This window comes from Eubalaena glacialis, chromosome 7 (genome assembly GCF_028564815.1).
Source record: "Eubalaena glacialis isolate mEubGla1 chromosome 7, mEubGla1.1.hap2.+ XY, whole genome shotgun sequence".
Lineage (NCBI taxonomy): Eukaryota > Metazoa > Chordata > Mammalia > Artiodactyla > Balaenidae > Eubalaena > Eubalaena glacialis.
In genome coordinates, this window is record NC_083722.1 from 21,298,244 (window position 1) to 21,323,752 (window position 25,509).

General features: G+C 45.1%; 1 protein-coding gene and 1 pseudogene across 1 annotated transcript; both read left to right on the plus strand.

Annotated features, from left to right (window-relative positions):
- Nucleotides 1-9,930: 9,930 nt before the first annotated feature.
- LOC133095656 (small ribosomal subunit protein uS14-like) lies at nt 9,931-10,237 on the plus strand (annotated as a pseudogene).
- A 1,890-nt stretch (nt 10,238-12,127) lies between these two features.
- On the plus strand, nt 12,128-24,790 carry LOC133095015 (butyrophilin subfamily 3 member A1-like). Its single transcript, XM_061195835.1, is given in 13 exon segments — nt 12,128-12,144; nt 12,506-12,609; nt 15,912-16,001; nt 16,239-16,586; nt 17,431-17,520; nt 17,999-18,280; nt 20,105-20,305; nt 20,488-20,508; nt 20,597-20,623; nt 21,036-21,062; nt 21,510-21,536; nt 23,071-23,738; nt 23,740-24,790. Coding segments are annotated over 12 exon segments (1,851 nt in total). The 5' UTR covers nt 12,128-12,144; nt 12,506-12,599; the 3' UTR covers nt 23,800-24,790.
- The last annotated feature ends 719 nt before the right edge of the window (nt 24,791-25,509 follow it).

A 25,509-nucleotide genomic window follows, 5' to 3' on the forward strand; every position in this document is an offset into this window, starting at 1 on the left:
GGGACGATTTGCAAAGGTCAGGGAAGAGATACCAGCAAGGAACTGTGACATACTCTGGGGCTACAGCAGGAGCATCACCAGTGGGTCTGAAGGGGCAAAGGGAGAGTATTTTCAAAGCAGGGGAGAGTTGTAGCCATGGAAGTGTCCCAAAAGAGCTGTGGCTCTAGAGCAGGCAGGCAGCCACTGTCACCTGCTGCCCAGTAGGGACTGAGCTAGGGGAATAGATACCCTGGAGTCTCTGTTATGCCCTTTGGATCTTTTGGTGTTGTCTCCTCTTGGCACGTCCCCCCCAGAAGCCAGACTGCAAAGACTGCTGAATCAGCCCTCAGGGGTCAGCCACTGGAAAAAAAAGTAGGGAGTGGATTGGGGGAGGGGAAGGGGGAGAGAAGTGCAAATAAAATTAACCAGCCCAGACATCTCTCTTCAAGGATTTGCCATCTAGAGGGATAGCTAGATGTTAATCAACAACCACAGTGTTGGGTCAATTGGAGTAAGAGTTAACAGAGCCGTAACTAATATTTACTGAGCGTCTGTACCAGGCACCGCACCAGAGGCTTCACACGCGCACCCGGGTTCCATCTTCACAGCCTTCCCGTGAAGCCATCACTACAATTCAGCACATTTTGTAGAGGAGGCTTAGAGAAGTAAATAACATGCCCAGGTTCACACAGCCAGCAAAGCGAGGGGTAGCCAAACATGAATCCAGATGGTGTAACCCTAGAAGTGCTCACCCTTTTAGCCAAAATGCTATGCCTCTTGGTCAAGAACACGTTTACTCCCTGCATCTGGGTCTATTGGCCTTAAATGCTGCCACAACCAGAGAGAGGTTCAGATTTGGAAGGGAAGCTTGCAAAGCATTTATCCCACTGAAGTTTACTGAGGGTATTAGTAGTTGGTGATTCCCCTGATCTGTGTCTTTCCTAGATTCTAACTCCTGTGGAGCATCATTTTAGCAGCTTTAGCCATTTTACCTGCCGGCTGTGAAAGTTCCCTCCTAATAAGAAAAGCACACCATCTCTGATTCTGACCCTACCCGACCTTGCTTCCTAGCACCAGCTCCTTGTCCCCATTGTCCCCCCAAACTTCCTGCAAATCCCTGTAGGACTAAAGATGTGAAAAGTGTTTCTCAGATGCATCCTGCATTGCACTTTATTTTTTGGTTTTGTTTTAATATAAAATTGTTTTTCTACAGCTTGTTCTTCATTCCCAGGTCCCCCAGCCACGTCACCGGCTCTCTCCGGTGACACATGAGGTATTGCCAATAGGCCGGCTGAGCTCAAAGGCCTTGTGCCAGGTGTTGTGAACTCCAAGTAGGCAGTGCTGTGGCGAAAGTGACCAACCCAGGTGTGTGTAGGCCGATCTCTAGACTTCGCTTCTTTCCCTGAAAACATCAATATCTTACATCATAAATGCAAGGTAAAGGGGTTCACAGTCCAGAGTTCATCGCTGTCATAATTGGTGTCAGCACCAGGGGGCAGGCGTGGAGACGTGGCACCCTGACCAGACACACATCTGCCCGGAGTCCTCAGGGGAGCCCTGCCAATGGCAATGCCCAGCCTGTGAGCACTCCCTGGCCTCTGCCTGTGCTCCACCCTGAGAAACCAGGCAGTGGAGAGTCCTGACTAGAGCCCTGGTGCAGCCTAGTGTCTGAATCACCAAGAGATCCAAAGACAGAGTCAATCAGAGGAGCAGAGAAATGTGAGTGCATGAGGATTCATGGAGGGGAGGCAGCCAGCCGTTGTGGGCAAGGGACGGCGGGTGTGAGCGTGAGGTCTGCGGGCTCCTGGGAGGCCCAGACTCTCTGAATCCTCTCCTCACTCCACTGTTCCTACCTCCGTGCTCAGCACAGGGTCTGGCTCACATCAAACAGACAGGGCGCTCTGCTTATAAACTCAACCCAGCTTCCTTTGTCTCCCAGACCAGCTCCCCTCTGCCTGCTGCCTTGCTTGGGTTCTCTGTTTCCCCATTAAAGCTCCAGGCAGAAAACAGTATTCATTCATTCCACAAAATATTTACTGAGAGTCTCCTGTGTTTAAGGTACCCCGATTTAGCAAATTGAAATACAATGTATTTTACCTGGCGACCCTACCAACCTTCTGTTTTAGGTGATGGGAATCCAGCAGAAGCCAAAACAGCCCAAAACTTCTGTCTCTGTGGAGATTATATTCTAGAGCAGGGAGCTAGATAATCAACTATACATATATGTTGATGATAACATGGTAAGTGTTACGGACAAAAATAAAGCAGGGTCTCAGATGCGTCTGTTCTCCCAGACTCCTGAGGGAGAGGTGTGACCCATCTTTAGGTTAGTCCAGTGTCCTTCCTTTACTCACACCTGCCTCCACCTCTTCTCCCTCTTACTGGTTGGGAAGCAGCTCATTTGGCAGGAAGTAACCCCTGAGGTAACTGACTTTCCAGCCAAGGTGTAGAGGACAGCGAGCTCTCCTGTCCCCTCTCCCCCGAGGTGAGACTGGGGCCCATGGACGTCCAGCAGCAGCAGTCCTCTTAGGTCATGAGCTTGGACAAGGATGGGACCCATCAGCACCACACAGGGCAGGCCTGCAGCTCTTCCACCGGGAGATGCCAAGTCGGAGTCCCTGAACACTCACCATTTTCCCAGCAATGGGACTTCACTGAAGCCACTGCTGGGCAGAAGGAAGCAGGTGAGTTTGCTCTTTAAAGGGACGGAGAGCTGTGCACGTGTGTAGTTCTCTCTCTTCATTTTAGCCTCTTTGCAAATGGTCTGAATCATTTCTGGAAATTCCTTTGGGGCTCTTTTAAAAGCACTACTTAGGCAGTATTTCTTGGGAAATGGTCTGTTTATCAAATATTCGCTGCCTTTGTGTAAACCACCACTGTCTGTTTGTATTCAACACTGTAGGGGAAAGAAAGAACTGCCAGGAAAATTTGTGAAAGACTTTTAATGGTCAGAAAAGATTACTGGGTATCTCTTCAATGGAATACTGACATTGTCTAGCAGACCTCACACTGGTGATCTCTGATTCTGTAGGACTGAACCCTTGTTTCTTTTTCTAGACCATTTACAGCTTTGTAGAGACAGATGTTAACTCATAGAACAGTGAGAGTAATACAAATGGTTCCTGTGCTTGGTGATGCAGATGACTTCTCTCTGACAGAGAATATGAGATTTTATAAATCAAATGCTCATTTGAACCACTTTTAACATTTTAACTGGTTTTCTCATTAATTAATAAGTTAAATAAATCATTGACACATGTTCTTTTTATATATTTACCTTTTTAAAAAAATTATCCTTTATTAGGACATACAGGGTTTTCACTGTAAAGCCATTACCAGTACAAAATAGCTGGAAATGGTACAAAACAGTACACAATCTAGGGTTAAATTTTATGAAGGAAGAACAAAAGTACAGAAATCGGGACGTCCTCTGTAGGTTGCTGTGGGAAATAATGACTAGTCAAACAAAAAAACATGATGCTTTAGTTTCAGGAAAAATTGCCAGAACCTACTCTGTCAATAAAAATTCTACTGTATTAGGAAGGTAACAACAACTGATTTTTCACTGTTCCTTTAATCCTCACGACAATGACATTTGTCAGATATTAGGAGGAAATTTGCTTATGCTCCATGCATTGACCTTAGGCTGTTACATTTATGTCCAGTTATGACTCTGTTCTGGCTGTACAGGTAGTTTTTATTTTGTTAATTTAACTTTTTCTACACATATAATGTGTCACTGAATTTGTAAAACCTCTTTGGAAAGGCTCTCTATGCACATGGAATCCTTTTTCTGGTAGAGAAATAAAGGGTTTACACTCTCACTTTTCTTTTTCAACTCAGTGGTGTTTATTGGATGCTAACTAAATGAATCGCATGGGCTGGGTGCTAAGGGAGATTGAAAAGAAACACATGCATAAAAGTTCATATAGATAGCCAAGTTCTCTTCTCACAATTTTCTTTTTGAGCTGGTGGTGTTGATAGCACAGGTAATATTATTGAACTCTCTACTTTATAGGAAATCAAGACAGAGGGACACTGGATGGCTTGGCTGAAACCACAGGTGGAAAAAGCAGTGGGGGTGGGACTAGTACCCAGGGCTTCTGATTCCCAGCAGCATCCACTGCCCTACCAAAAATATACTTCTCTCAACGATTGCAAGTAACTTGAGGGGCTCCCACATTCAGGGTGATTCTCAGTGGAAGGCTCCTCTTCTCATGATCTGAGGAAAAGGGAACAATTTCCATCCCTTCCTCCGGATCCCAGTTTCAGTTCCATATTTTGGGAGTGATTTGCGCCTCCTTGATTTAACACTGGGTCCCAGAGCCTTTATGTTTATTTGTTGTTGTTGTTTTCCATGATGACTCTCAAGGTATCTTGGTTTCCCAACCATCCTGTGGGAGAGAATGGGGCAAAGCTGGAGAGTTACTCTCCCAGCCAGGCCTCTCTGCCACTGGGCTGGCCCAGGAATCTCGGAGAGTCCGGAGACATCCTCTGTGCGCTCCAGCACCCACAGTCCTTGGCCGTTTCCTGCTTTTCTCTGCAGGAATAACGCCCAGCACTTCCGGCTCAGGCACTCTCTTGCTGAAGGACTTTCCTTGGGCAGCAGCTCAGACTTCACTCTTGCTTCTTCTGGGACTTCTCCTGCTGGCTGCTCTTGGTTTCAGCTGGAAGCTTCGCCGGGAGAAAGAGCAAGAATGCTGGACCAAAGGTAAAGCAATCAGAAGACCGAGGCAGTGAGGTCCAAAGAAGACTGTGGAAAAGGGATTGGACAGAGGGGAAGGGAGAGGACAAGGATGAAGAGGATTAGGGGATTTGAAGGTGAGGTTTTTAATTCAGTCCTTCCTCCCTCAAAACCAGCAACCCTACCTCGTTAATTCCCTCACCCTGTGATGCTGACCGTGCCCTAGCTTTCCTAGTTCTAGGACAGCTCACAGGACTCACTGCACACATGATGCAGGAAGGGGTCTCCCCGAGGCCCTTTCCACGTAAACCTGGCTCGTCTCCTGTGAACGGTACTGATTCATTTCTTGTCCTTTCGCAGAGAAACTCCAAAGAGAGCTCCGTAAGTTCTGTGCTTCCCTCCCCTGTGTATACAATTTGAGACCCTCTCATGTGCCATTTATCTCATGAGGTTTCTTTTTTTTTTTTTTTTTCATGAGGTTTCTTTGTCCTACTTCAGGCTGGAGAAAAGCCCAGAAAGTGGAATTTTTCTTTTTCATCTAAGACTTTATGCACTTGATTTAGTAGGTGCCTTTCTCCTGATTCTTTCCCCTGAGGCCTTGCTTACTCTTACTAGTTCTGTTCATACCTCATGGATGCCCCAAAGGTTTTTCTTCTCTTTTTTGCTGGACTGGGTCTTCGTTACCGAGCGCGGGGTTCTTATTGCACCGGCTTCTCATGTTGCAGCGCTTGGGCTTCTGAGGTTGCCGCACGCGGGCTTAGTTGCTCGTTAGTTGCTCCGCGGCAAGTACGGATCTTCTCGGACCAGGGCTCGAACCCGTGTTCCCTATATTGGCGAACCCGTGTTCCCTATATTGGCAGGCGGATTCTTAACCACTGCGCCACCAGGGAAGTCCCCCGTAGGGTATTCAAACCCGTGGCCAAAACTGAACTCCCTCTCCTTTGCTGTCAACCTGCCCTTCCTCCTCGACCCCCTGCTGCACAATGCTGCCAGCACCCACCCAAGGAGCCTCCTCTCCTCCCCTCAGGGCAAGTCCTGCTACTGCTTAGCCCAGGACCCCTTCTGAGGCATAGAATACCTCCCCCAATTTTTCTTTCTTTTATCACAGATCCCTGGGATTAGGTTACCAAGACCCTTCTCTTAACAGCAAGCTGCTTCCACTCCCCCAAGAGCTGCTGCTGCCCTTTTCCTTTTAAGACTTTTAGTTTAAATAAATATTAGGAAACTGACAAGAAATCTGAAAAACAACCAGCATAAACAAGACATTGCTTCTGAAAAGTTTACCATTGTCTAGAGTTTCAAAGTAGACTTGCTAAAATAGAAACCCGATTACATTCCTCTCAAGTCCCAAACCTTCTGTGGCTTCCCATTGCCTTCTGCAGTCTTATTGGGAGGGGGGATGCTATGGACATTTGTAAATCCTAAAAGGATTTTCAATTTTTTTTTGAAAAATTGTCTTAATTTTAATCAAAACAAACACAACCTAAGCAGATCCTATATCACCTGCTTAACATCCTTGTAATCAATTATTGCTGAGTGGTTCCAGTTTCCAAGCTAACTGCTATGTTCATAATTGCATTAGTGACAAAGGAACTCCCTAATGACAGATTTTAACTTTTAATGCTACATTTTTTAATTGGCTCCCTCAGGACTTTGAAGGTATATTTTCAGATGTATTTGGAAATTAATTTTTGCCCAACCAAGTTTCTTACGTAACTCAGTTGAAGAAACACTACATGAAAAGGTAAAGTCCAATCCGTGCACTTTTTAACCCCGCAATGCAGTCACTCGGTGGTCCAGTCCTATTTCTGCTCCATCCCTGGACACTCCCTGACACGCATCGCCCTACACTGGCCTGACCACACCACCTGCAGTGCCCCAAATCCATCATTCCGTTTCCTACTTCTGTGCCCATTTCCTCTGCCTGTTCACCACACCTGGTTGACTTTGTTTATTCTACTCATACAGACAAACTGGGACAGGCTTCTTAACCTCTCTGAAGTTCTATTTTTCCCACCCAGAAATTGATTTAATTACAACTACCACTTTGAGCAGATGTTAGGAAATGAGATAAAGGTGTGGAGGACACCCAGCACAGACGTAGCACGTAGCTAAGTTCAGTGAACATTAGCTGTGATCCTTCATCACCACATCCTTTTCCCACATCTCTGAAGGTAATGCAACCTCAGAGAGAAAAGAGAAGTGGGAGTTGCCAAACTTCCTGCCCCACGACCTGCACCTGCCCTTTCTAATCTGTATGCTCTGATTGCAACAGAGCAGATGTCTTTTTTCCTTTCTGAGGCTATTTCCCCATTCTCGTCCTAGACCCCTCACTCTCCAGCTTCCCTCAGGGATTCCCTATTCATTTCATTCATTCATTCATCAACTCAGCAAAGATCCACGACTATTAACTATGTGCCAGTTACTCTTCTAAGTGCCCAGGGCACAGAAATGAACACCACAGAACTTTCCCATTCACAAAGAACTTACCTTCCAGTGGAAGAAGACAGAAAAAAAAAAAAAAAAGAAATAGTAAAATATACAGTTTGGCACACGTTAATATGTACTCAGGAGATAACAGAATATTGCATTGGAAGGTGTAGTTTAAAATAGGGTGAAGAATTGTACACCTGGAACTTATAAAATATTGTACATCAACTATACTTCAATTTAAAAAATTAAAATAAAATAGGGTGATGATGAAGTAGGGGAGCAAGCCACAGGAATACCTGGGGGAAAAGCATTCCAAGAAGGGAGAACCGCAGTGCCAAAGCCCAGAGGCAGAAGCACACTGGTTTGTCTGAAGAGTAGCAAAGGAGCCAGTGTAGCCAGAGGACAGGGAGTGACCAGGAGAATCAGAAGGGGTAGGATCAGAGGGGCCTGGAGGGCCAGATCACATACGGCCTTGAAAGTCATCATGCTGGCCTTGGCTTTGCCTCTGAGAAAGGAGCCACCAGTGAGTTTTGAGCAGAGGAGGAACTGAGCTTGACTTAACGTTTTGAGAAGTTACTTTAGATGCTAAACTGAGACTGGGATGCGGGGGGAAAGGGGGAGGCTAGGAGGGGCAGGATAGAAGCGTGAAGACCAGCTGGGAGCTGCTGCAGAGATCAAGGGGAGAAGTGAGGATGGCTTATACCGAGGGGGAGTGCTGGAAGTGGTGAGAAGGGGTCAGTGCTGGAGTTATTTTTAAAATAGAGTAAAAAGGCCTTGCTGATGGACTTCAATGTGGCGTGCAAGTAAAGGAGTGGATCAAGGATGACGCCAAGGTCCAAGGCCTAAGAAACTGTAAAGATGGAATTGCCATTCTCTGTGATAGGAAACCGATAGAGAAACAGGTAGCGGGGGCAAGGGGAGTAGGTAGCACGGAATGGAAAGGTGGAAGAGGGTATCAGTGATCCAATGGAGATGCAGAGTAGGCAGTTGGATAACCAAGTGCGCAGTCCATACAGGAGGTCAGGGCTAGAAATATAACTTATTCTTCTTGCTCCTCTGTATCTTCTTCTTTTCTTGGTGACCTTGCATAACTTAAAATGCCTTTTTTTAGATTAAAAAATTGTATTAATTGGAGTATAGTTTATTTACAATATTGTGTTAGTTTCAGGTGTTTGGTTTCTTTGGAAACCATAAAGAGGTACAAAATGTTGTGCTTAGAAACACCTTCTCTGAAGTTTAGCATCTAGGCTGGAAATCAAGGCTGCTTCTCTGTGTCAAAGTAGCTTGGATCCTCCAGACAAGAGGGGAATATTTCATTCTCATTGATATGATTTCCAGCAGCAAAGCTTTTTGATAGACTGTGAATTTTAAAAACGAAATTTCCCAGTGAGTGAGAAAGCAGGAAGCACTCAGAGAAGGGGGCTGTTTTGCCCCTTTGCAGCTGCAACATGACCTTGAGAGAAATACTATTTCCTGTTAAGTATGGAGTTGGCTTTATCAGGCATGTCTGTTATCCCAGCCTGATGACTGGGAGGGCAGATTTTTACTTTCTGAGCTAAGTTTTACCTTCTCACCCCTCTGTGATATCATGCCCACTCTTCTATTTTATTTTATTTATTTTATTTTATTTCTGAACTCAATCCCATGCCTTTCCTCAGTTTCCTTTATAAGTGGTTTTATGCCTGCCATTCTTCATGTGATTTGGGGGCCAGAATCCTACAGGTCCTCAAGAACCTCAAGTCCCTTCTTGTGGTATCAGCAGAGAAAGGAACATTTCTCTGAGCAGGTGCCAGGGAAGGGACAAAAGGGACCTGAGGCAGTGCTTGTCCCTGCCTCAGGTTGTTCCTGAGAGGCAGTCCTGGAGCCCTCCTGCTTACACATAGCCTGTTGGAGGTAGCCCTGACTCTTAGTAAGAGTGGCCAGGCACCTGGGGCCAGACCATCAATATCTTTGGGGATGGCTGGGCATTTAGGAGCTAGGGATAGCCAGATAAAAATAACCCCCTGATCATTTTAGAACATATAACTGAAAGATACTCCTACATTTATATTTCAGACATAGCATTGGTGCCTCAAGCATTTCAGAACTATGTTCTACCTGGTAGGTCTGCTGAAGTCTCCAAGGGAAAGTGCACTGATGTTTGCAACTTACTTTAGAAGGTACCAAATAAATCAATAAATATTGGAATAAATAATAAATAAGGATGATAGGGGTGTGAACAGAAGGATAGATTATAATAAAGCAAGTATAGTAAAATGTTCACTGTAGAATCTAGACCATAGGTATATTAGACGTTCACTGAAAAATTCTTTCAACTTTGCTATCCGTTTGAAAAGTTTCAAGATAAAGTGTTGATAAGTGGGGACTGGGAAGGGATGAATTGTATTTTGTTGCTGATGATAGAGACCAGAAGTACTTCTGGCTCAAATAAAACAAGATTTATTTTCCTTTCACGTAAAGTGAATTCAGAGGGCAGCTGTCCAGAGCTGGTCCAGCAACTCAGAGATGCATCCATGCCCCAGCCTCTTTCTGTCTTTATTCTCTGCCCTCTCAGCATGTAGTTTCCATTCTCAAGGTTGCCTCATGGTCACAAGTTGGTCACTGCACTCCAGCTCCAAAGACCATGTTCTAGGCAAGAGGAAGAAAGAGGTAGAAGATCGTGGGCCTGTCTTGAGAAATATAACCCAACAACTTCTGCCTGCAAATCATTGGCTCAAACTTAGTCCCTTGGCCTCTCTTATCTATAAGGATGGGCACATTGCACTACTCCCCAAAATTGGGTTTGAGTACTAAGAAGCAGGGACCTTTTGCCTCATTGGAAATGAGAAAGCAAGATGGGTCATCACCAGCTCTACTGGAGCCATCTGAGAAAATTTGGCCAGGGTTGTCTTGCCGTTTCTGCTCAAACCCTCACAGTCTGATCCAGAAATACTGCCTCAATATGGGCTGCCAGTGTTCCATCAGGTTGCGAGGTACGTAGGCTTCGTTAAGCTGGACTCCGTGAACTTCCTTGAATGGGCCATCCAAGACATCTACCTTACCACAGAAAGAATGCTAGCTCTTTGTACATCAAAAAAAAAAAAAAAAAAGCAGGAAATAGAACTTGCACAAACAACCAGCCATCTCTACCACGGAGCCTAAATTCAAACTGTTGTAATATAATTAAATTCTGGGAATTCCCTGGCGGTCCAGTGGTTGGGACTCCATGCTTTCACTGCTGTGGGCCCGGGTTCAATCCCTGGTCGGGGGAAAAATAAAAAAAATTTAAAAATATATATATATACACACACACACAGAGAGAGTGAGAGAGAGAGAGAGAGAGAGAGAGTTGGCCAAAAAGTTCGTTCAGTTTTTTCCATAATATCTTACAGAAAAACCCGAACAAACTTTTTGGCAAACCCATATATAAATAAATTCCATCAGTCAAGTCATATCAAAGTCCTTTGAGCTTTAATCATTGTCTCAAGAGGCAAATAAATTGTCTTGGGAGGCTCTAGGCCACAGGTAAGACCACTTTGTCCCAAAGACCCCTTATAGAAACAGTATCCACAGACTATCCAGAATCTAACCTCAGAAAATACAGAATCCTGCTGGCAGAGTAGAAAGAAATACACATGAAAATACAAATGTAGCACAAATAAGGCTCAGAGGGTGAATGAGGCTTCTGAGCAACACCCCAAATAAGAATTTTTCTGAAAAATGTAAAACATGCCAATCGGTCACCGGCAACACTGCTTTGGGAAATCTGAAAATTATGTTATTTGGTAATGGATCCGAGACCTGAATTTCAGAGGTGCTAAAAAAGGTGGAGTGGGTCTGGTTTTCTGTTCATACTCTCATTTGGCTTGTTGTAAAAGATAAATCCTCCTCCATGTGCCTGTGTACATGCAAACAGATGTTAGCAAATAGCCACAGAAACATTTTAATTAATGCACATCTTCCTCTCTTCACATGTTAAAATCTTTTATTTCTCTACTCAGTAAATCTTTCATGATATAAAATAAATCTATTATCATATAGAAGATGTAAAACAGGTATATATAATGAGATACTAATTATACACATACATATACATAAGTGGTTCAATTAGGAAAACACAGAGTGACACAGTGTGAGAATTAGGCTGGAATTTTTCTTCACTGCGTACAATCCAATACAGTTTCAGTTTTCATTTTAAACTTCCTCACTGGTTTCTGCCCAGCAACTGATGAGAAACACCCCTCTGAGCCAATCCAAAAACTAATTCTTCCACAGAATGACCCTGTTACTGCTTCTCATAGTGAGCAGGCATATTTCTTTTTCCTTTCTTCCAGGTAACAGAGCCTCTATTGATTACCTTTATTCTGAGGGCTGTGATTTTCAGATGGGATAGCCAAGAGGTAAGTGTGGGGAAATGGGTAAAAGCCAGGGCCATGAGCCCTAGAAGGAGAGAGGCTGAAGAGCTGACAGTGGGCCTCCAGGGAGGCCCTCATCCAGACAAAGGGGTTGGTGCTTATGTGTGCCCCAGTCAGAGGATGAGGGGGTGGAGGCAGCAGGACAATGCAAAGGCTAAAGACCTGAATTGGAAAATTTGTGGGAAGGAGACAACGTGAATGAAAAAACTTGCCAACTGCATGTTCTTAAGAGCTTACTGTGGTCAGAAAGGAGCAAAGGACTCTTATCTCTCTTAGTCATTTCTGGGAATCTGTTCTAAGAGATTCTAAAAAGAGATGTGTCTTAAAGATTTATATGTAAAGCTGTGCATTACAGAATTATTTGTAATTACAAAAATCTGAGCCAGCCTACATATACAAGAGTTGGAGAATGGATACAAACACACTGTCTAATCATAAAAGGGATTTTCATATAGTCATTAGGAATCATATTTTTAATAAAGAGTTTTTATTTCTAATTGTAACAAAACTGGATCGAATTTGGAGATTTAAATTGTCTCTACATTTTGCTATTGTAGATCTTACTTATGATGAACAGCTTTAAACATGAATGTTTGTGTTAATACCTGATTTTTTTTTTTCTTTAGGAGTAATTTCTACAAGTGGAATTTCTGGGTGAAATTATAATTTTGACAATTTTCAGGCATTTAGTATATATCTATGGCCAAAATACTTCCAGAAATAGTTATATTCCCATGAAGCAAAGTATATGATTACCATCACAGATTATTTAAATTTTATTCCTTCATATTTTTCTCCATTTTGAAGTTGTCTATAATCAGGAACAAAAACCAATAAATATCCTAAAAAATTTAGTGAAAATATATTCTGAGAACAGCACTGAAATTGTTACCTATATAATAATAATAATAATAATAATAATACTGTCCTCTCTCTAGCAGCTTAGAGAGTAGTTTTGAAGAGCAGAGGATATGGTGAAAGGCAATCTTTTGTCTGAGGGTTGTCCGGGTTTCAGGCAGGCTCCAGAGGATTCCCAGCAGCACAGATTTCTGCTCCCAGCTCCTCTTCAACCCACCCCCTCTGCGGGCCTTGTTCCCGGCGCAGGTATCATGGCAGCAGGTACTATGACTGTGGGCCTCATGCTGGTTTGTTTTGGGGGAATTGGTGTGAAGAGTTGGTATTTTATTTTTGTTTATTTATTTATTGACATATAGTTGATTTACAGGAGTCGGTATTTTCTGAACAACGAATATGTTGCAGTCACAATAATTATTTGTAACAATTTTTAATTGTTAAGTAAAACGTGAAAACTTTTAAAATTGAAAACATCCAAGCAATTTTCAAAGTATAGGGGGCAAAGGACAAGTGTCTCTCACTCAATCTCTGATTTTCATTTTAGCATGTAGCCCTTCAGAACTCTTTTAAGGCGATCCCATAAAAATGTATATACAAATTTATAGCTTTGTTTTTTGTTTTTTAATAGAATCATTAGTGTTTTTCTGCAATGTGCTTTTTGTTTAATATATCTTGATTATATGGGTTAGTGACTGTAAATCACTCTTAACTGCCATATTGAATTCCCTCATACAGATGAGCCTTTATTTAACTAACCAGTCTCTTGTTAGTGGTTAGAGTGGCTGGTTAGGTTGTTTATCTTTTTTTTGGTTTACTTTTAAAAATAATGCTTCAGTGTCATCCTTACACATAATTTTCTCTGCACCCATGCAAGTACTTTGCTTGACCAGATATCTGGAAGTGAAATTGCTGAGCCAATTATGTACATTCTAAAGTTCCTATTTCACAATGTTTCATGAGTAACTGAAGTTCAAATAGGTTTTGTCACATGACTGAGATCACAAAGCTTGTGAATCATAGTGCCATTACTTACTTCCCACACCCTTTTTATTTCCAACACCTAACCTGTAGTGGGCCTGGCACACAGTGAGTGCTCAGTAAACATTTGTTGAATGAATGAAAACACACAGGTGAGATCGGGTCTTATTCCTAACTCTCCCATTCACTTGCCTTGGGATTAAGAAGTGGTAGGTTCATAGGAGTTCCCTGGTGGTCCAGTGGTTAGGTTTTGGCACTTTCACTGCAGTGGCCCGGATTCAGTCCCTGGGCGGGAAACTGAGATCCTGTAAGCTGTGCAGCTTGGCCAAAATTTAAAAAAAAAGAAGTGGTAGGTTCAGCCTCTGGGTGACCCAGGGAATCTGCCAGGATCTTGACCAGAGTCCGATGGAAGAGTGATTTGAACTTGGTGATGGCCATGGGTTGGGGCCTAGAGGAGACGGCAGTATTGCTCCGCAGACGGGCACACCCTGAGTCATTTGTCGGCACACCATTCCATCTGACGTTTTCAGGGAAGGAAAGAATACATGATGGGAGAAGGGAGGGGGCTACTTCTGGAGTTCTCAGTCCTGTCTTGGAGTAATCCACCTAGGCCGACCCTCAGGGTCTCTACTATTTAGGGACGTAGCCAACTCGGGGGTGGCTGGGATGGAAGCCGAGTTAGAACTCCAGCTAGAATCAAGCCTGGCTAGTCAGCAAGGGCCACACACTTCCCTTATCACAAAAGTTCACAGTGATGCCACAGACCATGCCTAAAAGGAGGTAAAGGTGCTTTTCTGAGCCAAGACACATTTGGAAACACTGGTCTGGGACTGGGGAGTTGCAGGGGCCCTGCCTCTGAGCTGGAAGAACGCCAGCACTGCATAGAGGCGTGAGCTGTGTTGGGCTGCTGTGTGCTTCTCGGTTGACATATTTGCCCCTTCTGTGCAAGTGCTAGCACATACATCTCTGCCCCTAAAAGGCACTTCTCTAGCAGTGCAAAGACCAAGATAGGAAAATTATCCATTGCTGGTGAGCCCAGAGGCAGGCCATCTGCCAAGGAGCGTCGGTGAACACATGAGGAAAGGGAAGAAAGGAAAGGAATCACTTCCTTTCCAGAAATGTTTCTCCCCCAAAGAACAGATGTTTCTCCCCCAAAGAACAGTTTTTTGGGGGCCACGCATAGGATTAGCTCCCCAACCAGGGATCGAACCCAGCAGTGAAAGCGCAGAGTACTAACCACTAGACCACCAGGGAATTCCCAGAACAATTGTGAAAAGAGTGCACTAAGGCACATCAAGTTGCAACACTTGCATGTCCAGGACAGGCTTGCTCCTTAAAACCACTTTATTGAAAAATAAGAACAAACACATTAATATAGGCAAGGCCCAGTGGGACCACAGGAGGCCAGGCTCTGCTCTCTAAGCCAGACCAAAAGAGCACTGTCATTATGGAGAAAAACACTTATCCTCATAAATTCTCCACCTCCCCTCCTCTCCATCCATTAGTTGGATGACCACCAACTAATCTGATCATCTAAAGTGAACTAAAATGCTAGTGAGTATTGATGGTTTAATATGTAACCCCTCATCCATTCATTCATTCAACAAATATTTACTGAGGTTTCCATGTGAACCACCACCATGCTACAGGCTTCTTACACATCAGGAAACAAAACAGACCAATATCATTGCTTTGTGGAGCTTACATTCTAGCAAGTGGAGACAGACGATGAACGTATGATATGTTCACTGGTGAAAATTCAATGGGAAAAAGAGAGCGGGTTCAGGGGGATGGGAGCAGTTTGCCATATTTCTGTGGTCAGAGAAAGTCCCATAGAGGAACTGACTTTAAAGGAAAGACTTGAAGGAGGCAAGAGGGTGAGCTTGTGAATATGCAGGGAAGAGGGTTCCAGGTAGAGGGAAGAGTTGAGGTCGAGGTCCTCTGTCATGTCCTGTTCAAGGAGCAGCAGGAAGGGCAGTGTGGCTGGAGCAGAGACAGGGAGAGCAGGGGAGATGAAGTGAGGAGTGCAGGTCCTGGAGGACCATGCCGGCCACTGGAAGGACTTCAGCATCTACTCTGAGTGAAATGGGAGCCACTGGAAAGTGCTGAGCAGAGGAGTGACAGGATGTGACTCAAGGAATGTTCTGGATGTTGTGTTGAGACTGTAGGGGATACAAGCAGAATCAGGGGACCCAGAGAGGAGGGTCCTGCATTAATCAGAGTGTGATGGTGGAGGCTTGGACCTGGCGTAGCTGGGTAAGTGTGGGCAAGGGTAAAGATTCTGAACATATTCAGACAGTAGAGCCAAGGACTTCCTGATGGGTTAGGGTTACTGTCTGTACACTTAACATACATACTTTTATAGGAGATTTTCCATATTGGAACTCAAAGGTGAAGAGACGCCCAAGCAGACATTTTGGCAGAGGAAGATCTTGGGTCATCACACTAGTGATCCTGTGTTTCGCCCTGAGTTGGCCCTGTTGAGGTGGAGAATTCTGCGTGGAAACCTCAGAATTCCACGCAGAATTATCCATCTTCCTCCAGGCCGTATTTCTGCCTGACTCCTTCTGGCATCTCTCTATTTGCAGCACAGATGAAAATGGCACGGTCCCTAGACTTCCCTCTGCTCCACCTCCTTGTCTGCATCATCTTGGTCCAGCTGCTCACCTCTTGCTCAGGTAGGGAACGATGCTGCTGTTATGTATCGGAAGCAGACAATTACCTGTTAGCGCCCAGTCAGAACCTTTGACCGTTCATTCCTGGAAGTCCCGTCACAAACTGAAAGTACACATGCCATTAAGACAAATGTCCTTCTGTCAGGATCCTGTTCCTCTCTAGGTTTTTCTGCCTGAGACACCCCCTTATCATCATGGCCCCAACTCCCTCTCATGGAGTTTCCCCATTTTGCTGACCAGCTCAGTTTGCTGTGATTGGACCCCCCGGGCCCATCCTGGCCATGGTGGGTGAAGACGCTGAGCTGCCCTGTCACCTGTCCCTGAAGATGAACGCAGAGAACATGGAACTGAAGTGGGTGAGATCCAGCCTCAGGCAAGTAGTTTTCATGTATGCACATGGCAAGGAAGTAGAAGACAGACAGACAGCAGAGTATCGAGGGAGAACTAAGTTTTTAAGAGATGGCATCACTGCAGGGAAGGCTGCTCTCCGAATTCACAGCGTCAGAGCCTCTGACGGTGGAAACTACCTGTGTTATTTCCAAGATGGCAACTTCTATGAAAAAGCCTTGGTGGAGCTGAAAGTTGCAGGTGAGCCTCTGGGTTTTGTTCTGAGCTCATTCCTCTGTGGGGCCTGGAGGCAGACACAGAGCTCGTGCTCCAAATTCACCTCGCAGAGCTCCTGGTTGATCACCAGGAACTGCCTCCGCTGCCTTCCAACTTTGTTTCTCTGAGGCCTTCGGGAAAGATGCAGGTCTTCCTCCAGGAAGACTCCCTCCTGTACCCTATCATATCAAGTACAGAACTCCCTCCTGCTGGTCGCCAGGGTCTAAGCTGGGAAGTGGAAGGTCGGGGATGAGAAGGATAAGAAAACATCTCCTCAGAGATGGTGCACAGTGGTGTGGGTTCAGTTGCATTCCCTGTGGCTTCTGGCGCCCCTCCAGGTACACGCTACTGTGAGCCCTGGGAGGCTGACCTGTAGGGACAGCGTCTGTACAGCCACTGTTCTCCAACCGGAGTTCCCAGGAACACCCCTGCAGTTGCACCAGTTGACTTTAATCCTTGTTGCAGGAGGGGGAGTCCATGCCATGTGGGAACTGGGGGGTCTCAGGAAGAGGCTGTTAGAGGAGACTTGGTACAGACTTTGGGCTTCTGTTAGGGGATTTGGGGCAGCGTTTATGGAAGTAGGCTTTGCTCTGGATTGGATGCTGTCAGGGAGGAGGGGGGTGTAATTCTGTGGGTGGGTATCTTCATAAATCTTACCCAGGAGGAAGACTAGAGTGAAGCTAAAGCTGGGACTGGTAAAAGAGCATTGTCACTCACAGCCAGGACAGGAGGATGTTTGGTCGTCGTTGTGTTTTGGACACTGTTCGTGTTTTTCTCTATGTTCAAACATGATTGTTGTTGGTCTTGTTTTTGTCTTGACCCGTCATAGTGACAAAGGGCCCTTTGATGCTGACGTTCCATGAAATGGCTTGTGTTCCCCAAGAGAACACCAAGACCAGGCCCATGTCCAATGTCAAAGGTTGCATTTCTCTTTCTCAGAGCATTCTCTTGCACTGTGGCTTCTGGCTGAGTTTGGTCAATGGGGAGCCATAGCTGAAGATAGAGGAGGGAAGGAGGAGAGAAGTCTGGGTACTTATGCCCCTGGCTTTCTCCCTGCAGGGCCACCTCTAGCTGGCTGCGTGCTCTTCCCAAAGATCACAGCTCCTCTTAGGAAAGTCCTCTCTACATGACTCTCTCCTTTTAGGTCTTCAAAACGGCTTCCTCTCTACTTCCCTTTGGGTTTAGGGGTGGGTGGTAACAGTTCTATTGTTCCTGGCACTGGGGTATTGCTCTACCCCATATAGTTTTCTCCTCACTAATGACCACCCTTTTGTAAACAGCTTCTTAATGAAACCCTACTTTACTTATCTAACGTGGGTGTGCCGTCCAATTCCTGCTGAGACCCTCACTGATACTGGAGGCTCCCAAGAATTGAGGCTCACTTGTCCCTTCCACAGCACTGGGTTCGGATCTTCACATTGAAATGAAGGGCCATGAGGATGGAGGGATCCACCTGGGGTGCACATCCACCGGCTGGTATCCCCAGCCCCAAATACAGTGGAGAGATGCCAAGGGCCAGAACATGCCAGCTGTGGCAGCACCTCCAGCTACAGATGGCGCGGGCCTGTATGCAGTCACATCATCTCTAATGGTGAAAAGCAGCTCTGGAGAAGGGGTGTCCTGTATCATCAGAAATCCCCTCCTCAACCAGGAAAAGACAGCCCAGATTTCCATTGCAGGTCAGTACCCTGCTTAGCCTCAGGTATATTGAGCTGTGTCTATTGGAAGAAGAAAGATGTGAACACCTGGAACTAATATAATATTATAAGTCAATTATACTTCAATTTTTTAAATTCCATTAAATGCACCTTAAAAGAGGCGTATGTAAAATTTAATCTGTAGAAAATTAGAAAAAATGACAATTTAAACATTAACCAGTTGAAATCTAGCATAGCCATATTAAAAAGAGAAAAGTATAAAAATAAATAAAATGAAATAAAAACGAATTTTAAAAAAGGAAAAAAGAAAAGAAAGAAGGAGGACGTGTGATTCTCTGTGCTGACTTTGCAGTGAAAACGAGGCACTGAGCAGGGTTCCAGAGTCGTCTTCTTGCTCCGGGGATGTTTCTTTTTCCCTGTTTATGTCACAAGTATTTACTGAGCATTTCCTATGTGCCAGAAACTGTGACAGGCAATGGGAATTGGGGGAGAAATGGTAAAGATCAAATCCTTAAGCAAAGACAAATGACAAAATGGGGGCGGGGGGAATATGTGCAACTCATAATTTAGAGAAAGCACTAATCTCCTTAAAATATAAAACAAACCAGTAGAAGAAAAGCAAAGGATATGAATTCTTCGTTCACAGAAAAGGAATGACGTATGAAAGAGTGTCCAACCTCACTCAACAGAGAAATGTGTATTAAAACATTTTCCACTTGGGAGACTGGCAACAAGATAAAACAAAACAAAACAGTGCTGGTTGATAAAACATTCTGATGGTAGGATTGTGGTGAGACAGTCACTCTTAGACATTTTTTGGTATACATAATTTGATATATTTTTGGTGTTAATTGGCACAATTGCTATTGGGGGCAATATAGCAATATACATCCAAACTACCTACTTATTGATCCAAAATCCCACTTCTAGGAATTTATCTGACAGATATGCTTGCATGTGTAGAAAACTACCCATGTAAAAAGTTATTTCTTATAGCATTAATTATAAGAGCAAAAAGTTAGCGACTATGCAAATATCCATTAATGGGGAATTTTTATGCAATGGAATATTGCCCAGTTCTGAAAGGAGACACAGCCATTCTGTCTGTACTAATATGGAAAGATTTGCAAGATACAACGTGAACAGAACAAGCAAGATACAGAGCAGTTTATACAGAATGCTATCTTTGGAGTAAACAAGAAAAAATAAGAATACATTTATATTTTTAAATTTAATATACACTTGCATAGCACTCACTATGTGTTTATAATGCTTTATAAACATTAACTTAATGTTTTAACCTTATGAGTTAGGTTTTATTATTCTATTATTATTATGATTAATTTTATTATCACCCCCATTTTACAGATTAGGACACCTGCAATAGAATGGTTAAGTAATTAGTCCAAGGTCACACTGCTAGTCAGGTGGAGGAATCAGAATTTGAACCAGGCCCCCCAGCTCCCAAGTGCACATTCTTAGTCACCATACCAGGCTGATTAAATGAGTCTAATTAAAGGAGGCGGGCAGAGAAAGTGAATAGGAGACTTGGGTGATGTTTTTTTATTTGATATTTGAACCAAGTGAATATAACCTATTGTAAATTTTCATTAGGAAAAACTTGATTGCGATGCTCAAGTATCACATTTACATGTGAGAGGCAGACCTTTCAAGACAAGTAATGGTATTTGCTATTGCTATAACTATAAACCCTTACTAGGGTTCACTGCAGTCTTCCCTAAAGTTCTCTGAGAACTTAGGAAGAGAAAGATCATTTGACGGCAGGAGATAAACTCCATGATCCCTGTCCTGAGGGTGAGAGGCTAAGACTGGATCCCATTGCAGATCCCTTCTTCTGGAGGGCCCAGCGCTGGATCGCTGTCTTCTCGGGGACGCTGCCTGTCTGTCTGCTGCTTCTCGCAGGGGCTGGTTACTTCCTGTGGCTACAGAGGAAAGAAAAGGAGGTTCTATTCATGGAGAAAGAGAGAGCAGAAGAGGAAAAAGAAACGGCACGGGCAGAAAAAGAGCAGGAACAAAGAATAAAAGGTATCTGACCCCGAGAGGGAATCTAAGGCCTGTGCCTACAGGAGGGAGCCGGACTACCTCACCCCATCCCCATCCTGCGCACCAAACCCGGCACTAGGTCATTTTTCAGGTTTATATTCTAGAGGTCCTCCTCCTTCCATCCCCATAACAGTACTTTTTTTTTTTTTCTGCTTCTTTTCCAGAGACACTCGAGTATGAACTCAGTAAGTTCTGATGCCCCCAGGGACCCAAGCTCATCTTCCTATCCCCCGCTGGGCCTCTTAATGACTCATCACCTTTCTTCCATTGCAGAGTGGAGAAAGATCCAGTACATGGCTCGTGAGTGGCTCTGACATTTTCTCCGAATTCTCATCTAAGACTGTCTCTGCCTGAGTATTTTCCAGCTGGTTTCCTCAGCCCCTAACTCTGCCCTGGGCTGAAGGAATGTTCTGGATCCTTTTTCCCAAGAAAAGAAATATGGGAGGCTGATTGGGGGGAAGTGGTTGTTGGGGAGAAAGGAGGAGAGAATCATGAGTGTTTTGTTTTGTTTTTTAATGGAGAAAGGGGCCTTCATTCCCCGCCCCCCGCCCCTGTAAGGAAGAGAGGGGAGGAGAGAGTTGAACAGGCAGAGGGAGGAAGTAGGAAGTGTAGGTGGTCAAAAAGAAGGAGAGATGGGTGCAAAAGGAGGAGAAAGGAAATGACTCCGAAATGACAGAGTTCAGTTGACGTCTCTGCCTTTCTTCCCTTGTAGGTGGGGAGAAGTCTCAGGCCTATCCTGGTGAGTGACCTGCATGTCCTCTGAGTTTCCTGCACATGTATATAAGCATTCAAACTTTTTCCCTGCTGTGTGACCCATTGGCGTTCCCAGTAGGAATACTCAGATCTAACCAAGAGGCTCATTTTCTGTGGGGAATACCACCCCTGCTTTTCTGCAGCCTCAGAGAGGCCCTTCAGATACAGCATCTGGGCACTTTCAGCCACTCCCCACCTTGCTGGCACACAAGCACACAGCCTACTATAGCCTGGCCATGTCACCTGCAGCCCCAGCATGATGAGGAAGTCCACCATTTTTGAGACCTCTTATGCCTAATCTGTCAGAGCTGTAGAGGAAAGAAGCTGGATACTGGAAGAGACTGAAGGGACACAGAAAATGCTTACTGAGGAGAATGGGTAAGGGAAAGATCAGAATTAATGACCTTTCCTTATTGTGTCTCCTTTCTTTCAGAGTGGAAGAAGGCCCTCTTCCAAGCTGGTGAGTGAATCACTATGTCCCCTAGGACAACAACCCGAGGGACCATATTCCCTTTTTCTTCTCCAAGTCTTGAGATTCTGGGACAAGTCAGTCCCCGTGACTGGGAGAGTTCCGAGTGGATGACTTGAGGTCTCGATCTCAAGGTTGTGCCCATCTCCCATGCCCTCCCACTGAGAGCCCAGAGAACCAGGGAGAATTGCTCTCCTGGGCTTCCATAGACCTTTATGGGAAGGAACAGGCATCAAAGGTGGAGCTGAGGGGAAGGACAGGCAGAGTGAACTAATACTACAGGGAGAGCGAGGATGCAACGTGACCAAGGAGAGAAAGCAATGCTCAAAGATCTTGTCCTTTCCCAAGCTCCGTATGCCACCTCCTGCCGCTGTGTGTCCTCAAGTTACTTGATGTTTTGAGCTTCAGTCTCCTCAATTGTAGATGATGATTGTAATTCCTATTTATGTGAGAGTTGAGGTAAAGACTAAATGAGCTAATGAATGTGTATTTGGTCAAAAAAACAGCAAGAAAGAGATGGTATATTCAAAATGGGTGGTTGAAGAGGGTTTAAAGAAGGAACTATTTACAGAGGCAAAAAAGAGAGTAAAGGGAAGCCGACAAAGGAACATTCCATCCCCCAGGACTCACAACAGTGGGGAGCTGTCACCACCCCTGGGCCTGAAGAGACAGGGAGAGGGTGCAGCCCAGAGGAAGCTATAGCTCAAGGAGAGGGCTGCCTGCGAAAAGTCATCCTTTTGTTAGAGCATCACCATCTGAAGCTGGCAGGGACGAAAGGGGGAAAAATAAATGCTGTGCCTCTCTTCTTTCTCCTTCCAGGCTTCAGCTAGTACCTCCCATTGGCCAAATCCAACAGGTGACCAGAGGCAAGAGAACCCAGTGACACTGTCCATAGAGGACAGATTCCCGGGGCCCAGAAGAGGGTGGAGAAAGATAGAGAGTGGGTCTGGGAGCACATAAAGCCACCAACATGGCCCTTAGGCACAGAAAAGGCCTGGCAGCTTTTATAACATCAGGCCACTTCCTCCATGCCCAGCCCTGAGCCAAATACACAACATGTGTTGTCTTCCTACCCTAGAGATTAGTATTTTTATCCCCATTTTTCAGTTAAGAAAGTTGAGGCTTAAAGATATTACATAGCTTGGATCTCTGGGAAAAGAGAAAAGGAAAAGACATTCAGTTCATGAGTGGTAGTGCAAGGATTGAAATTTAAACCTACGTGCCTGTGAAGCACAGGTGGGCAGAGTCATTTCGGGGAGGGAAACAGGAAAAAGGTAGAAGGAAAGAGCCAGCTCCAGGTGTCAGTTAAGAAGACCCTGACCCTCATCACCCTCCTCTTTCCCACTGAACTTAAGACCCCTGGGGGCTTTCTTTTGGTATTGCTAAGGGGGTCACATTCAGGGCAGGCTGGGGACACCCAGCTCTGGACTTGGGCTTACTCAACCAGACCCAGGCCTCGAGGGCTGAGGCTCTGAGATCTAGGAACAATGGCTGACCCATGACCCCATCCCCAAACTTTCTGCAGCGGATGTGATATTGGATCCGAACACAGCAAACCCCATCCTGCTTGTTTCTGATGATCAGAGGAGCTTGCAGCGAGCAGACGAACGACAGAATCTGCCAGACAACCCCGAGAGATTTGATTGGCATTACTGTGTGCTTGGCTGCAAGAGCTTCACGTCAGGGAGACATTACTGGGAGGTAGAGGTTGGGGACAGGAAAGAGTGGCACGTCGGGGTGTGCAGGGAGAACGTGGAGAGAAAATGTTGGATTAAAATGACACCTGAGAATGGCTTCTGGACTATGGGGCTGTCTGATGGGAGTGACTATCGGGCTCTCACTGACCCCCGGACCAAACTGACAATTGCCAACCCTCCTCAAAAAGTGGGAGTTTTCCTGGACTATGAAACTGGTGAGGTCTCCTTCTACAACGCCGCGGATGGATCTCATGTCTACACCTTCCCGCACACCTCCTTCTCTGGGCCTCTGTGGCCTGTTTTCAGGATTTTGACCTTGGAGCCCACTGCCTTGACCATTTGCCCAGCATTGACAGGAGTGGGGAGTTCCGGTGTTCCTGACCTAGAGCCTGACCTTTCTCTGGAGACCCCAGTGGCCCTGGGCTCAGCTGATGAGAATGGGGAGCCTCAGGCTGAAGTAACGTCCTTGCTTCTCCCTGCCCGGCCTGAAGCTGAGGGCCTCTCCCCTAACAGCAACAAATCACAACCATAAAATACTGAAGACACACACTGTGTGAAGCACTTCACTAATATTAATACAATTATTTATTCCATATGGACAGTTGAGTTTGATACCGCTTTATTGTCTCCTTTATATGGAGAAAGAAACCAGGGTGCAGAAAAGTGAATTCACTTCCCAAAGGTCACTCAGCTAGTAAGTGACAGCTGGGATTTGAATATAAAACATTTATAGATGACCTAAGTGTACTGGGGGTTGTGTCAAACCTTTAAATAAATGTACTCCTTTAATCCTCACAGCAACCCTGTGATATAGCCTCATTGCGCGAGTGTGGAAACTGAGGTAGGGCCGAGTTAAGCGACTTATATAATTCATCAGTTTGTGCTGCTGGGGGATGTTTGGCCCCTGTCCCCCACCTCCACCCACCCTCTAACCCCTAGCCTGTTTTCCAGCCCGATTGCCCCTGTGGGGAAGGGACCATGTGCAGCCCTGAGTGTCCCTTCCCAGGGCACCCCAGGGTAAGGATCACTGTAGGTGTCTATGGAGGCCACACCCCACTGGGTTCCTTCAAGGTCAATAGTCAGAGCCATAGGTCCAGGGCTTCGCTGGATTGGCTCTGCCGGGTGAGTTGGTCCAGAGAATGAATTCACAGTGACTACATCACACAGGACTGCAAAGGGACTAAAGGCCAAAATCTTAACTACTAAAGGGCATGAGTACCACCACCGCCCCACCCCCCTCCACCCCCCAGCCAATGTGATAGGTAATGGTGGAGCCAGAAGCAGTCCTCCTACATTTCAGGTCTCTAGAAAGCCTAACTTAATACCTAAAGACTGCCTGTGGAACAAGAATTTGAGAGGAATGAAGCTAGATGAACTTTAGCAGTATTTTGATCACACTGTAGAGTCCATCTCCAGGAAAGGGATATTTCCACGCCTGATCAGTTATTGATGTTAACAGATGTTCCTTGCAGCTGTGGGTACCGGGCAGAAGTTACTCTTCATTATCATCACTATTTTGTTCACCAGTGTATCCCCTCTACCGGGCGTGTGGTTGTCAAGTTACATTTGTTAAATAAATGTGTTAATAATCTTCACTCTTCAACTGAGCATTTTCTAGATTTTAAGCCCCTACAGTTTACTCACCACAGTTTCACAATTTACCTCACGGCAACATTTTCACAAAGTCCTTATTGTATTAGTTTTCTATTGCTGCCATAATAAATTCCCATAAATTTTGTGACCTAAAACAAAATAAATTTGTTATCTCACAGTTTTGTAGGTCAGAAGCCCAACATGGGTCTCAGCGGGCTAAAATCAAGGTGTCTGCAGGCTGCATTCCTTTCTGGAGACTCTCGGGAAGAATCTGTTTCCTTGCTCATTCGGATTGTTGGCAGAATTTAGTTTCTTACAGTTGTAGGACTGAGTCTGTCATTTCCTGCTGGCTGTCAGCTGAGGGCTACTGCCAGTTTCTGAAGGCTGCCACGTTCCTCAGCTCGTGGTCCTCTTCCTCCAGCTTCAAAGCAGTAATGGCAGATTGAATCCCTCTCAGTCTTTGAATCCACCCTGGTTCTTCTTCCACTAAATCTCTTTGACTCTCCTGCCTTTTTCCACTGTTAAGAATTTATGTAATTAGATATGTCCAACCAGATAATCCAGGATAAACTTACTATGAATCCAGGATAATCTCTCTACGTTAAGATCCATAACCTTAAGGTCTCTTTTGCCATGTAATGTGTCATAACCACAGGTTGTAAAGATTCTGGTGT